This window comes from Rhinopithecus bieti, unplaced genomic scaffold, assembly GCF_001698545.2.
Source record: "Rhinopithecus bieti isolate Rb0 unplaced genomic scaffold, ASM169854v2 scaffold_31787, whole genome shotgun sequence".
Taxonomy (NCBI): domain Eukaryota; kingdom Metazoa; phylum Chordata; class Mammalia; order Primates; family Cercopithecidae; genus Rhinopithecus; species Rhinopithecus bieti.
The window spans coordinates 3,232,875-3,246,272 of record NW_016814655.1 but is presented as its reverse complement, the minus strand read 5'-3'; the positions used below and the strand labels follow the sequence as shown (position 1 = coordinate 3,246,272).

General features: G+C 37.4%; 1 protein-coding gene across 3 annotated transcripts in view; it reads right to left on the bottom strand.

The window, feature by feature from the left end:
• Nucleotides 1-1,134: 1,134 nt before the first annotated feature.
• The window catches only part of CFAP43 (cilia and flagella associated protein 43), a 116,130-nt gene continuing 103,866 nt past the window's right edge, over nt 1,135-13,398 (bottom strand). For 2 of the 3 annotated variants that reach the window (XM_017851745.1, XM_017851743.1), the window contains 5 exons: nt 12,940-13,099; nt 5,163-5,327; nt 3,663-3,743; nt 2,879-3,031; nt 1,180-1,548 (listed from right to left, as the gene is read on the bottom strand). In XM_017851745.1, the coding sequence (XP_017707234.1) occupies nt 2,957-3,031; nt 3,663-3,743; nt 5,163-5,327; nt 12,940-13,099 (481 nt within the window). In that variant the 3' untranslated portion in view covers nt 1,180-1,548; nt 2,879-2,956. Of the gene's footprint in view, nt 1,549-2,878; nt 3,032-3,662; nt 3,744-5,162; nt 5,328-12,939; nt 13,100-13,398 lie in introns of all 3 variants that reach the window. The other variant, XM_017851744.1, reaches the window with a different exon arrangement.

The following is a 13,398-nucleotide window of genomic DNA, read 5'->3' as shown; positions in this document are numbered from 1 at the left end:
CCCATGGGCACTTCCCTACTGAATAAGCCAAACTGACTACTTCAGGAGTCAGTGTAGTACAAAGGAGGGGAGTCATCAAAATGTTGGTCCTATCATTTCCCTTACCATCCCCATCCAGCACAGATCACTATGTGGGTGATCAATTACATCTTCTAAAGATTTTTTTTTTCTAAATTAGAAGATTTTATAATAGCTCTTTTGCTTTATCTACATCAGTGTATATTGGATATGGTACTGAGGATTAAACTTACCGTTGAGTTCATAAATTGCAGAACAGTGAGACAGTCACGTCACTTGGAGACTGTGGTCCATGATCCCTGTGGGCAGCAGTCCACAGGCTATGGAAGGGCAAAGCAGTTTTCTGGCCAATTAGTCATCTTATTATATAATTATCACCATCTATATGGGTAAAGTGATAAAACTACTTCATGGAAATAAAGTATTTTTCTGTTTGTTAAACCTTATTGGGTAGAGCACAAAATTGAATTCTATTAAAATATAAAAGAAATGTAGATTATCTTTCTAAAATATATGGTAATTTTTTTCTGAGATGGAGTCTCGCTGTGTCGCCCAGGCTGGAGTGCAGTGGCGCAGTCTCGGCTCACTGCAACCTCCACCTCCTGGGTTCACACCATTCTTCTGCCTCAGCCTACCCAGTAGCTGGGACTACAGGTGCCCACCACCACGCCAGGCTAATTTTTTTATTTTTAGTAGAGATGGGGTTTCACTGTGTTAGCCAGGATGGTCTCGATTTCCTGACCTCGTGATCCGCCTGCCTTAGCCTCCCAAAATGCTGGGATTACAGGCGTGAGCCACCGCACCTGGCCAAAATATGTTGTAATTTACAAATGATACAAGGCTTGGAAAAAGTTAACAATTTATCTTGTTCTCATTGGTGAAGCAGGGAATAATCTAAATATTTTCGTAATTTTTTTCTGATTATGAAAGAAATGCTTACTGAAGAAAATGAGAAACAGAAGAGTATAAAGATAAAAATTATAATCTCAAAACTTTTCTGACAGTTTTATAAAATTAGAAATGTTTGGCAAAGAATTTCTTTTAAGACTTTCTATACCATAACTATGAAAATATCTTTGATCTGACTCAGATTAAATGAGTAAAATAGATATTGAATACTTTCTGACTTCAAGTGTTGTTTACTCTTGAATAAAACAGCAATCACGGTATTTTACACATTTATTCATGCAGGACAAAATCTGTATACAATTTAGGCTAAAATTAAACAATTTTTTATCTGAAACATGCAACTAAGAGGACATGCTAATTCAATTTCCCAGTAAGAAAGAAAAGGAAATCATTTTACCCAAATGAAATGATTTTTTAAATGATTGATTTGGCCTTGTGTTTTCTTGCCAGCGTTTTACATTTGAACAAGAGCAGGAAACGTTTTCATCCTTAATCTTTCAACTTCAGTCTGTAGTATTGAAATCTGTTCAGCTTGTTGTTTTGAAATATGTGTTAACTTCTGCTGTTGCATCATGTTTTCATACCGTTCTTTGACAATCTTTTCACAAGTCAATTTAGACCCTATCCCAAAATGAAGAAGAAAGGAATTAGATTATTTATCAATACTTTCAAATACAGAAGCAGCACTCAGAATCAAACGTGGAAGAAAGGCTGGTAGCAAAAGGCATATGCACTTGTATGTTTATTGCAGCACTATCACAATAGCAAAGGCATGGAGTCACCCTAGGTGCCCCATCAACAGTGGACTGGAAAAGCAAATGTGGTACATATATGCCATGGGACACTACATGGCCATAAAAAAAAAAGAATGAAATAATGTCCTTTGCAGCAACATAGATGTAGCTGGAGGCCATTATCCTAAGCAAATTAGCACAGGAACAGAAAACCAAATACCACATGTTCTCACTTATAAATGGGAGCTAAACAGTGGATACTCATGGACATAAAGATGGCAACAGGAAATACTTGGAGGCCAGGTATGCTGGCTCATGTCTGTAATCCCCGCACTTTGGTTAGCTGAGGTGGGCAGATCACTTGAGCTCAGGAGTTCAAGGCCAGCCTGGCCAACATGGCAAAACCTACTCTCTACAAAAAATACAAAATTATCCGGGTGTGGTGGTTCCTGCCTGTGGTCCCAGGCACTTGAGGGGCTGAGGTGGGAGGATCACTTGAGCCCGGGAGGTGGAGGTTGCATTGAGCTGAGATCATGCCACTGCACTCCAGCTTGGGCAACAGAGGGACACCCTGTCTCAAAAAAAAAAGGAAAAGGAAAACACTGGGGACTACTAGAGGGAGGAGGCAGGGAGGGAGGAAGGGCTGAAAAGTATTGGGTACTATGCTCAATACCTGTGTGACAGAATCATTCCATACCCCAAACCTCAGCATCACACAATATACCCAAGTAACAAACTTGTACATGTACTCCCTGAATCTAAAATAAAAGTTGAAATTATTTTAAACGATCTATTTTATTTTATTTTATTTTATTTTGAGATGGAGTCTCGCTCTGTCGCCCAGGCTGGAGTGCAGTGGCCGGATCTCAGCTCACTGCAAGCTCCGCCTCCCGGGTTTACGCCATTCTCCTGCCTCAGCCTCCCGAGTAGCTGGGACTACAGGCGCCCACCACCTCGCCCGGCTAATTTTTTGTATTTTTTAGTACAGACGGGGTTTCACCGTGTTAGCCAGGATGGTCTCGATCTCCTGACCTCGTGATCCGCCTGTCTCGGCCTCCCAAAGTGCTGGGATTACAGGCTTGAGCCACCGCGCCCGGCCTAAACGATCTATTTTTAAAGAAATGCTGGTAGCTTTTTAACTATTGTATACATTTTAGGATTACTGATTACTTTTAAAGAAACCTACAGTTGGTTAAAGAAAAAAAAAACATGCTTACCCATTGCATTACAGATGTCTTTTCTCTCTGAGACAGCTACCAACTCTTCTCGTAGACTGCAGCTTAGGGTGTAATTTGCTATATCTTTTTGATTGCTGAACTTTCCAAGTTTTTTGAGTAGTTTCTTGCAGTTTTCCACATTCTTTTGTGGGTCTGAAATTTTGTTCCCATGATACCCCAACAAAATTAATTTTGAAAAATGTGATTTATCCTATAAAGACATTATTCTTATATTTTAAATACATTATCATAATTAAGATAACATCTTACCACCATATCTGTAGTGCCTGGCATAGTAGGCACTCGAGTTATTTGTTGAAAGGTAGAATGGTATGTTAATAACAAATTTTAGAAAAAAAAATTTGTATATTCTTAAACTGAGAGAATATTTTAAAAGCTTGAGATTGCTTTGTTTCTAATGTATACTACATAATAAAAACTGACCATTTTTATTCAGTCATGATTAAATAAAACCTTTCCAATGCCAAGGAAAGACTACCAACACTCCTATTACATAAATCCTAACCTAATGTGAAATAGAAAATCCACTTATACTCAGATATGTCCCCAGGGGTTAATTCTAATATTAAAGGAAGTGCTTAATTTTATTTCATTGGTTACGGTTGCAAAGACACTACTTAGCAACTTCTAATTACCTCATGAATACCAGTAAATAACCAAGATTTTATTAAGGTCTAGGTAAATTCATGATTTGAAACACTATTACTTTGCTCAAATGATTTACAACTGTTAGGATATAATAACCAATGTCTTTGAGACTTACCTTATCTAAAACAGCAATGGTTTGTTCCATTATTCCAATCTGAATACTAATCAGAGCCTCATAGTTTGGTTCATTTAGGTACTTTGAGATTAAAAAAAAAACAGGTAAGCATATTTTTCTCTCTCTCAATAGATAACTTTATAAAGATGGTTTTAGTTTTGAAAGTTACTGTTTTTCATAACAAATATCTATGTAAGTTAAGATTGATTTGGCTTGGCTGAGTGTGATGGCATATGCTTGTAATCCCAGCACTTTGGGAGGCTGAGGCAGGTGGATCACCTGAGGTCAGGAGTTCAAGACCAGCCTGACTAACATGGTAAAACCTCGTCTCTGCTAAAAAATACAAAAAATTAGCCAGCGTGGTGGCACATGCCTGTAATCCCAGCTGCTCAGGAGGGTGAGGCAGGAGAATTGCTTGAACCCAGGAGGTGGAGGTTGCAGTGAGCAGAGATCACATCATTGCACTCCGCCTGGGCAAAATGAGCAAAACTCCATCTCAAAAAAAAAAAAAAAGATTGATTAGACTTTTGCGCCATAATATTTCCTTGTATTTAGCCATCAATATATTCATGTACACTAATTATTACATCAAAGCACAAATTACAAATGCCTACTTTATTTTCTCATTCATTCATTCATTTATTCAACTCACCAAACATTTAAGTGTTCCACTTGAGTCCCACATAACAAAGTCCTAGTTAAAGACACTGAGGGAGATACAAAGATAAATAATATGTCCTAGTCTTCATGGGAAGATGATCACATAGATATGATTGGTTGTCAGAAGACATGTAGAGTGTCATGCTAATTCAAAGGTGGTTTGTAATGAGATGGAATTTCTCCAGGCTTGGGAAATCAAGACAGGTTTTATGAAGGAGAAGGTGGTATTTAAACTAGACCTTGAAAAGTAGATTTGAGAAGTACGAAAAAGACAAACTAAGAAGAGCTGCTGAGAGGTGAAAAATGTAGAAATGGGGCATGGCTTGGAATCCACAGAACTTGCATTAGTTTGTAGAAGTGATCATTGAAGTTAGAAAAACAGAGGACATCACTCAGGGAGAGGTATGGAAAGAAACACAAACATAGCTAAGGGCAAAATCTTGAAGAATGGCTACATTGAAGTGTTAAGAGGCAAAAGAGAATCCAGCAAAAGAGGCAGAGTGGTATGACATGTTGGAAGAAACATTAATTTGGGGTGATGAAAGTCAAAGGAATGGGAAATTAAGATGGTTAAATGCTACAGAGAATTGAAGGACCACTGGGTTTGACAGGAAATCCTTAGTGAGCTCTGAGTAGAATGATTCTACTAAATGGGTCATGAGGAACTGGAGGCTGCAAATGTAAACTATTGGAAGAAAAATAACTCACAGATATATTTTGAAACACTCCTGGCTTAGAATATGCTTGATATCACAGAGGCTTCTTATTAAATACTGGTTAAATGAATAAATACATTAATGAACAAAATTAAAACTATGTAGGGGGCTAGGGAGAATTTACCTTTTGGCGATCTCTTGAAAAAAATAGCATCTGAATATCCCAAGCCTTCTGATTTAGATCTTCCCTTTCCATCTCCATTTTCTTATGTTCCCACTCAATCTGAAGTATTCTTTTGTGTACATCTTTACTTTCCATCATGCTAGCAATTTTCTTTTGTCCTTGAGTCTTTAAAAAAGTACATTAGATATCCATATAATATGATTCTGCATATAGAACATAGAATATTTGAGGCTGAATGCTATTTTTAGAAAACACTTGGATCACAGAGATAATTCCATCTTCTTTTTAAGAAACAGACATTAAGGCCAGGCGCGGTGGCTCACGCCTGTAATCCCAGCACTTTGGGAGGCCGAGGCGGGAGGATCATGAGGTCAGGAGATCGAGACCATCCTGGCGAACACTGTGAAACCCCGTCTCTACTAAAAACGCAAAAAAAATTAGCTGGGCATGGTAGTGGGTGCCTGTAGTCCCAGCTACTGGGGAGGCTGAGGCAGGAGAATGGCTTGCACCCGGGAGGCGGAGCTTGCAGTGAGCAGAGACTGCACTCCAGCCTGGGTGACAGAGCGAGACTCTGGCACACACACACACACACATACACACAAAAACAGACATTAAAAAATGGCTTCTTGGGCAAAATCTGATCACTAAAGTATGATACTCATTAAACAGAAGGGATTATAAGATACATTTAAATAGCAGAGCCAATTTACTTTATATGTCAACAATTAGGCAGGAACATTTTTTTGCCGTCACCCAATCTACCAACCTGTATGCATTTGTATTCCTACTCATTGTCCTCCCACCTGATGCTGGGTGAGGTGTCTTATGCCTGTAATCCCACTACCTTGGGAGGTTGAGGCAGGAGGAATGCTTGAGCTCATGAGTTTGAGACCAGCCTAGGCAACAGAGCGAGACCTCAACTCTATGGAAAATCAAAAAGTTAGCCTGGAATAGTGGTGCACGCCAGTGGTCCCAGCTACTCAGGAGGCTGAGACAGGAGGATCACTTGAGCCCAGAAGGTCAAGGCTGCAATGAGCCGTGTTCATGCCACTGCACCCCAGCCTGGGTGACAGAGGAAGTGCAGTGGCACTTCCTGTCTAAAAAAAAAGGAAGAAAGAAAATAGAAAAACAATAGTCAATGATGAAACCAAAAGTTGGTTCTTTTAAGAAATCAGCAAAATTGACAAACCTTTAGCTAGACTGACTAAGAAAAAAAAAAAGGCTCAAATTGCTAAAATAAGAAATGAAATCAAGAATATTACTACCAATATTACAGAAATTAAAAGGATTATAATACTATGAAAATTCTACACCAACAAATTAGATAACATAGATGAAATGGAAAATTCCTAGAAACACACAAACTATAAAAACTGATTCGATAAGTAACAGAAAATTTTAACAGACCTAAAACAAGTAAATAATTGAATCAGTTATCAAAAACCTCCCAAAAAAGAAAAGCCCAGGACCAGAAGACTGATGAATTCTATCAAACATTTAAAGAAAAATTACACCAATACTACTCAAACACTTCCAAAAAATAGGAGAGGAGGGAACACTTTCTAATACATTATATGAGGCCAGTAGTACCTTGATACCAAAGCCAGAGAAAGACATCACAAGAAAATTATAGACCAATATCCCTTATGAACACATACACAAAAACAAAAACATTCAATAAAATACTAGCAAACTGATTCCAGCAGCACATTGAAAGGATTATAACTATGATCAAGTGTCATTTATCCTAGGATTGCAAGAGTAGTCTGCATAATCAAACAATATAATATACCTCATTAATAGAACAAATTTAAAAACCCACATGATCATGTCAATTGATGTAGAAAAAAAAATTGACAAAATCCAGCACCATTTAATGATAAAAAACAAAATATATGCAACAGACTTGGAATAAAGGGGAACTTCCTCAACATGGTAATGGGAATTTACAGAAAACCCATCATAACTTCATACTCAATGATAAAAGACTGAAAGCTTTCCAACTAGGATCAGGAACAAGACAAGGATGTCCCACTTTTTGTCACTTTGATTCAACACTGTAATAAAAATTCTAGTCATGGCAATTAGGCAAGAAGAAGAACTAAAAGGCACCCAAACTGAAAAGATGTAAAACAATTTCTATTCACAGATTAATGAATCTAAATATAGAGAGAAAGTCATATAGAATCCAAAAACCCTACTAGAGATAATAAATAAATTCGGCAAAGTTGCAGAGTATAAGATCAACATGCAAAAATCAATTGTATTTTATACATCACCACTGAAAATGTGGAAAAGAATAAATCAATTCCATTTACAATAATATCAAAAAGAAAAAACCTAGAAATAAAGTTAATCTAAAAAGTATGTGTACAAAGAAACCTACAAAATATTGCTGTAAGAATATAAAGATTAAATAAATGGAAAGTCATCCCATGTTCTTGGATCAAAAGACTTAAGACAGTACTCCTCAAAGGAATCTATAGATTTAATGCAATCACTGCCAAAATTTCAATGGCTTATTTTTTTTTTTCAAATGGAAAACTCTGATCCTCAAATTCATATGAAGCTGCAAAGGATCATGAATAGCCAAAACAATACTGAACACAAAAAGTTGGATGGCTAACATTTCCCTACTTCAAAGAAGAAAACGGGGACTGAGGCCAGGCACAGTGGCTGATGCCTGTAATCCTAGCACTTTGGGAGGCTGAGGCAGGCAGATCACCTGAGGTCAGGCGTTTGAGACCAGCCTGGCCAACAAAGTGAAACCCTGTCTTTACCAAAAATACAAAAATTAGCTGGGAGTGGTGGTGGGCGCCTATAAATCCTAGCTACTCGGGAGGCTGAGACAGGAGAATTGCTTGAACCTGGGATGTGGAGGTTGCAGTCAGCCAAGATTATGACACTGCACTCCAGCCTGGGAGATAGAGCGAGACTCTGTCTCAAAAAAGAAAAGAAAAGAACAGAACAGAACAGAACAGAAAAGAAAAGAAAAGAAAAGAAAACAGGGATAAATCTTCATGCCTTCAGATTTGATTCTTAGATATTTATTTNACAAAAATTAGCTGGGAGTGGTGGTGGGCGCCTATAAATCCTAGCTACTCGGGAGGCTGAGACAGGAGAATTGCTTGAACCTGGGATGTGGAGGTTGCAGTCAGCCAAGATTATGACACTGCACTCCAGCCTGGGAGATAGAGCGAGACTCTGTCTCAAAAAAGAAAAGAAAAGAACAGAACAGAACAGAACAGAAAAGAAAAGAAAAGAAAAGAAAACAGGGATAAATCTTCATGCCTTCAGATTTGATTCTTAGATATTTATTTATTTTATTTTATTTTTTGAGACACAGTCTTACTCTGTCACCCAGGCTGGAGTGCAGTGGTGCCATCTCGCCTCACTGCAACCTCTGCCTCCTGGGTTCAAGCGATTCTCCTGCCTCAGTCTCCTGAGTAGCTGGGATTACAGGTGTCTGCCACCATGCCCGGCTAATTTTTGTATTTTTAGTAGAGATAGGGTTTCACATCTTGGCCAGGCTGGTCTTGAACTCCTGACCTCAGGTGATCCACCTGCCTCAGCCTCCCAAAGTGCTAGGATTACAGGCATGAGCCACTGCACACAGCCTGATTCTTAGATTTAACACCAAAAACATGAGACAATCCATAGAAGGGGATAAAATATTTGCAAATTATATAAGGGTTTAATATCCAGAACATATAAAAAACTCTTATAACTCAACAACAAAACCCAATTTAAAAATGGGCAAAAGACTTCAGTAGACATTTGTCCAAAGATATACAAGTGGTCAACAAGCATATGAAAAGATGCTCAATGTCACTAGTCATTAGAGAAATTTACATCAAGAATAAACCCACTAAGATGGCTGTAATTAAAAAGCAAGCAAGCAAGGAACAAAAAAGAGAGAAAATAACAAGTTTTGATAGGGATGCAGAGAAAGTGAAACCCACATGCCTTGCTGGTGGAAATATGAAATGGTGCAGCTACTGTGGAAAACAGTTTGCAGTGCCTCAATCAGTTAAACATGCAATGACCATACGATCCAGCAATTCCACTTCTAGGTATATATCCCCAGAGAACTGAAAACAGGTTTTCAAAAACTTGTACATGAACAGTTATAAGCACCACAATAGCCAAAAGGTGGAAACAGCCCAAATATTCACCAGCTGATGAATGGATAAACAAAATGTATATCCATAAAATGAAATATGATTTGGTCATAAAAGAAGAATGAAGACTGATACATGCTACAACGTGGTTAAATCTTAAAAACATGATAAGTGAAAGAAACCAGAAAACAAAGGCCACATATTGTATGATTCCATTCATACAAAATACTAAGAATAGGTAAATCCATAGAGACGATGTAGATTAGTGGTGTCCAGGGGCTGAAGGAAGAGGTGAATGGGAATAATTGCTTCGTGGGTGTGGGGTTTCTTTTTAGGATGATAATAAATATTCTGAGACCAGGTGGGGTGCCTCACTCCTGTAATTCCAGCACTTTGCGAGGCTAAGGCAGGAGGATTGCTTGAGCCCAGGAGTTTGAGACCAGCTTGAACAATATGGTAAAACCCCATCTCTACCAAAAAAATATAAAAATTAACCAGGTGTGGTGGCACATGCCTGTAATTCCAGCTACTGAGGTGGGAGAATGGCTTCAGTCTGGGAGGCGGAGGTTGCAGTGAGCTGAGATCATGCTCCGGCACTCCAGCCCAGATGACAGAGCCAGACCCTGTCTCAAAAAACAAAAAACAAAACAAAAATGTTCTGGAACTAGATAGAACTACTAGCTGCACAGCTTTGTGATGTACTAATTGCCACTGACTTGCACACTTTAAATGGTTACAACAGTACATTTTATGTGATGTGTATTATACCATAATAAAAATATATCTAAAAAACTAAGTTACAAAGCAATCAACACACCTAGATCAGAGATGACAGGTGTTAGAACTATCATATGGGAAATGTAAAATAATTGACTAATTTCCTTATAAAGAGTACAGCATGGAACAGTGGAGAAAAAGTAACTTTATAGTAACGAAGCCTGACAAACACTACCTCAATTCAGGTGGTCAAGATTCAATAAACAGTGATGACATGTTGATAGCAAGTATCCTTGAAATCATGTGCTGAGAGGGTATTTTACCTCTGCGGTCTCTTTCTCCATACTCCAGGCGAATAGTGATAAATACATCAGAGAAACCACAGTTGAGGCACATTCTACAAAATAACTGACTATTACTCTACAATAAACTGTCAAGGTCATCAAAAACAAGACAAAACTGAGAAACTGTCACTATCTAGAAAGAAATGACAATTGGCTGGGCGTGGTGGCTCATGCCTGTAATCCCAACACTTTGAGAGGCCGAGGCGGGTGGATCACCTGAGGTTGGGAGTTCAAGACCAGCCTGACCAATATGGAGAAACCCCGCCTCTACTAAAAATACAAAATTAGCTGGGCGTGGTGGCGCATGCCTGTAATCCCAGCTACTCAGGAAGCTGAGGCAGGAGAATCACTTGAACCTGGGAGGCGGACGTTGCGGTGAGCTGAGATTGTGTCACTGCACCCCAGCCTGGGCAACAAGAGCAAAACTCAGTCTAAAAAGAAAAGAAAAAAAAAGAAGGAAAGACATGGCAACCAAATAAAATGTATCCTGATGAGATCCTGGAACAGAAAAATGACCTTAAGTAAAAACTAAGGAAGAGTGAATAAAGTTTGTGCTTTAGTTAATAATAATGTATCAATATTACTTCAATAGTTGTGACAAATGTACCATACTGATGGAAAACAATAAAAATATAAGAAACTGGATAAGGGGTATATGAGAATTCTGTGTACTATCTTTACAACTTTTCTAAAACAAAATTTTTGGAAAGGATAGACAACATGCATGAACAAATGGGGGAATTTCAGCAGAGGTATGGGAACTATGAGAGTTAAACAAATACTAAATGTAAGTCTATCTATCTATCTATCTATCTATCTACAATAATATGATAACAGATATTTTGCCTTTGATGGACTCATTTATTAGACTAGACACAGCATAAGAAAGAATGAATGAACTTGAATATAGGGCAACAGAAATTACCCAAACTGAAACATAAAGAGAGCAAAGAGTGAAAAAAATGAGTATGGAATATCTAAGAGATGTGGAACAATATCAGACAATCTGACAAGTGTGTAATTGGAATCCCAGTAGAAAAAGAGAGAGCAAATAGGGCAGAAGAAATATTCAGAGATAATCAATGAGAATTTTCCAAAGATAATGACAAATATCAAATCACAGATTGAGGAAGCTCAGAGAACCTCAAGAATCTCACGCACACATGTGCACACCGCCCACCCCCCACCTAGACACATCGTGTTCAAACTGTTGGAACCAAAGATAAAAAATCTCAATGCCAGACACATTAAATTCAGAAGAACAAAGATAAAAAATATAGCAGAAACCTTATCACAAACTATATAGATGTTCAGAAGAAAATGAACATCTTTAAAATGAAAAGAGAGAGAACAAATGAATGAACCTGGCAATCCAGTGAATCTAGCAAAATATCTTTCAACAATGAAGGTGATTAAAGACTTCTTCAGATAAAGAAAAACCAAGATAATTCATTACTAGCAGGCTTGTACTTCAATTAAGTTTAAGGAAGTTCTTTAAGCAGAAGGTAAATGATACAAGATGGAAATTTGGATCTAAACAATGAAATAAAGATCTTTTGAAATAGTGAAAATTAAGGTAAATAGAAAATACCTCTTTTCACATTTTATTATTCTAAAAGATAATTGTCTAAAGCAAAATAATAGCAATATGTTTTGTGTTTATAGCATTTGTAAAAATAAAATGTATAATAGTGTTATCATCTAATTCCCAAATAGCACAAAATCCCCAAATATTTAGAAATTAAATAACACACTTTTAAATAACCCATGAATCAAACAGGGAGTCACAACAGAAATTAGAAAATATTTAAATGAAAAGAAAATTAAAACACAAAATATTAAAATTTGTAGAATACAGATAAAGCTTATAGGGAATTTTTTTTTTTAGGACTCAATTATACCTAAAGCTTATAGGGAAATAACATTAAATGTTAATATTAGAAAAGAAGTAAGGTCTGAAATCAACTAACCAAGCTTATCTAAGATTATCTTTGCCTGAGTAGGCTGGGCCTAACAAAATGATGGCATACTAGAATGGACATTTAGCTCTGTGATCCTTCTTGAACCTTAAAATTATGGAGGGAGCTTTTAAAAAATACTCATCCTGGGGATGGGGTCCAGGCACATTTATAAAGTTCTTCAAATGATTCTAATGTGCAACCACAATGAGGAAACCACTGACTTAACTGAATTAAAATTACTTATGAAAATGGGAGAATAATGTAAAATATTTGATACAGCAGGCAATACGTTTTGTCTTTAGAAAAGTATAATTGGCCAGGTGCAGTGGCTCACACCTGTAATTCCAGCACTTTGGGAGGCCAGAGCAGGAGGATCACTTGAGCTCAGGAGTTTGAGAACAGCCTGGGCAACATATTAAGACTGTTTTTACAAAAAATTAATTTTAAAACAATTAGCCAGGTGTAGTGGTGTGAACCTGTACTCCCAGCTACTCTGGAGGTGAAGGTGGGAGGAGGTCTTGAGCCCAGCCTTGAGCCCAGCCTTAAGGCTGCAGTGAGCCATGATTGTGTCACAAGACTCTAGCCTGAGTAACAAAGCAAGACCTGGAATAAAATAAAATAAAAGTATAATTACCCGAATCACAGAATTCAAGTCTTCAATTATGTTCCTGTTGATGAGAATTGCATCAGAATACTCCAGCACTAGCTGGAAATTTTCTAGTTCTACTTGTCCTTGTTTAAGAAGAATTTGGATTGTCAAATTCAACTGGAATCTCACTTTCTCTTCCTGTAATCTAAATTGAAAAGCACTTCAAAGCAAGTAGTTGTAATATATTTCAAATTTCACCTATTATCTGAGAATATAAAAATCAAACATGCTGGAGATTAGTGTGGAGAATATTTTCCTGATGATGAGCTTTCCTAGAGGTCTCTCTGAAACCTCTTCCTATTGATGCAGAATTACACCTGGGTTGCTCAAAGAATGGTATGGACAGAAATACATTTATAGATTTTTACTTTAGGATTAAGAAAAGATTGTATAATTTTTACTGTAATAAAAGTAAAGTAAAAATGAAGAAAATAGAGACACTTA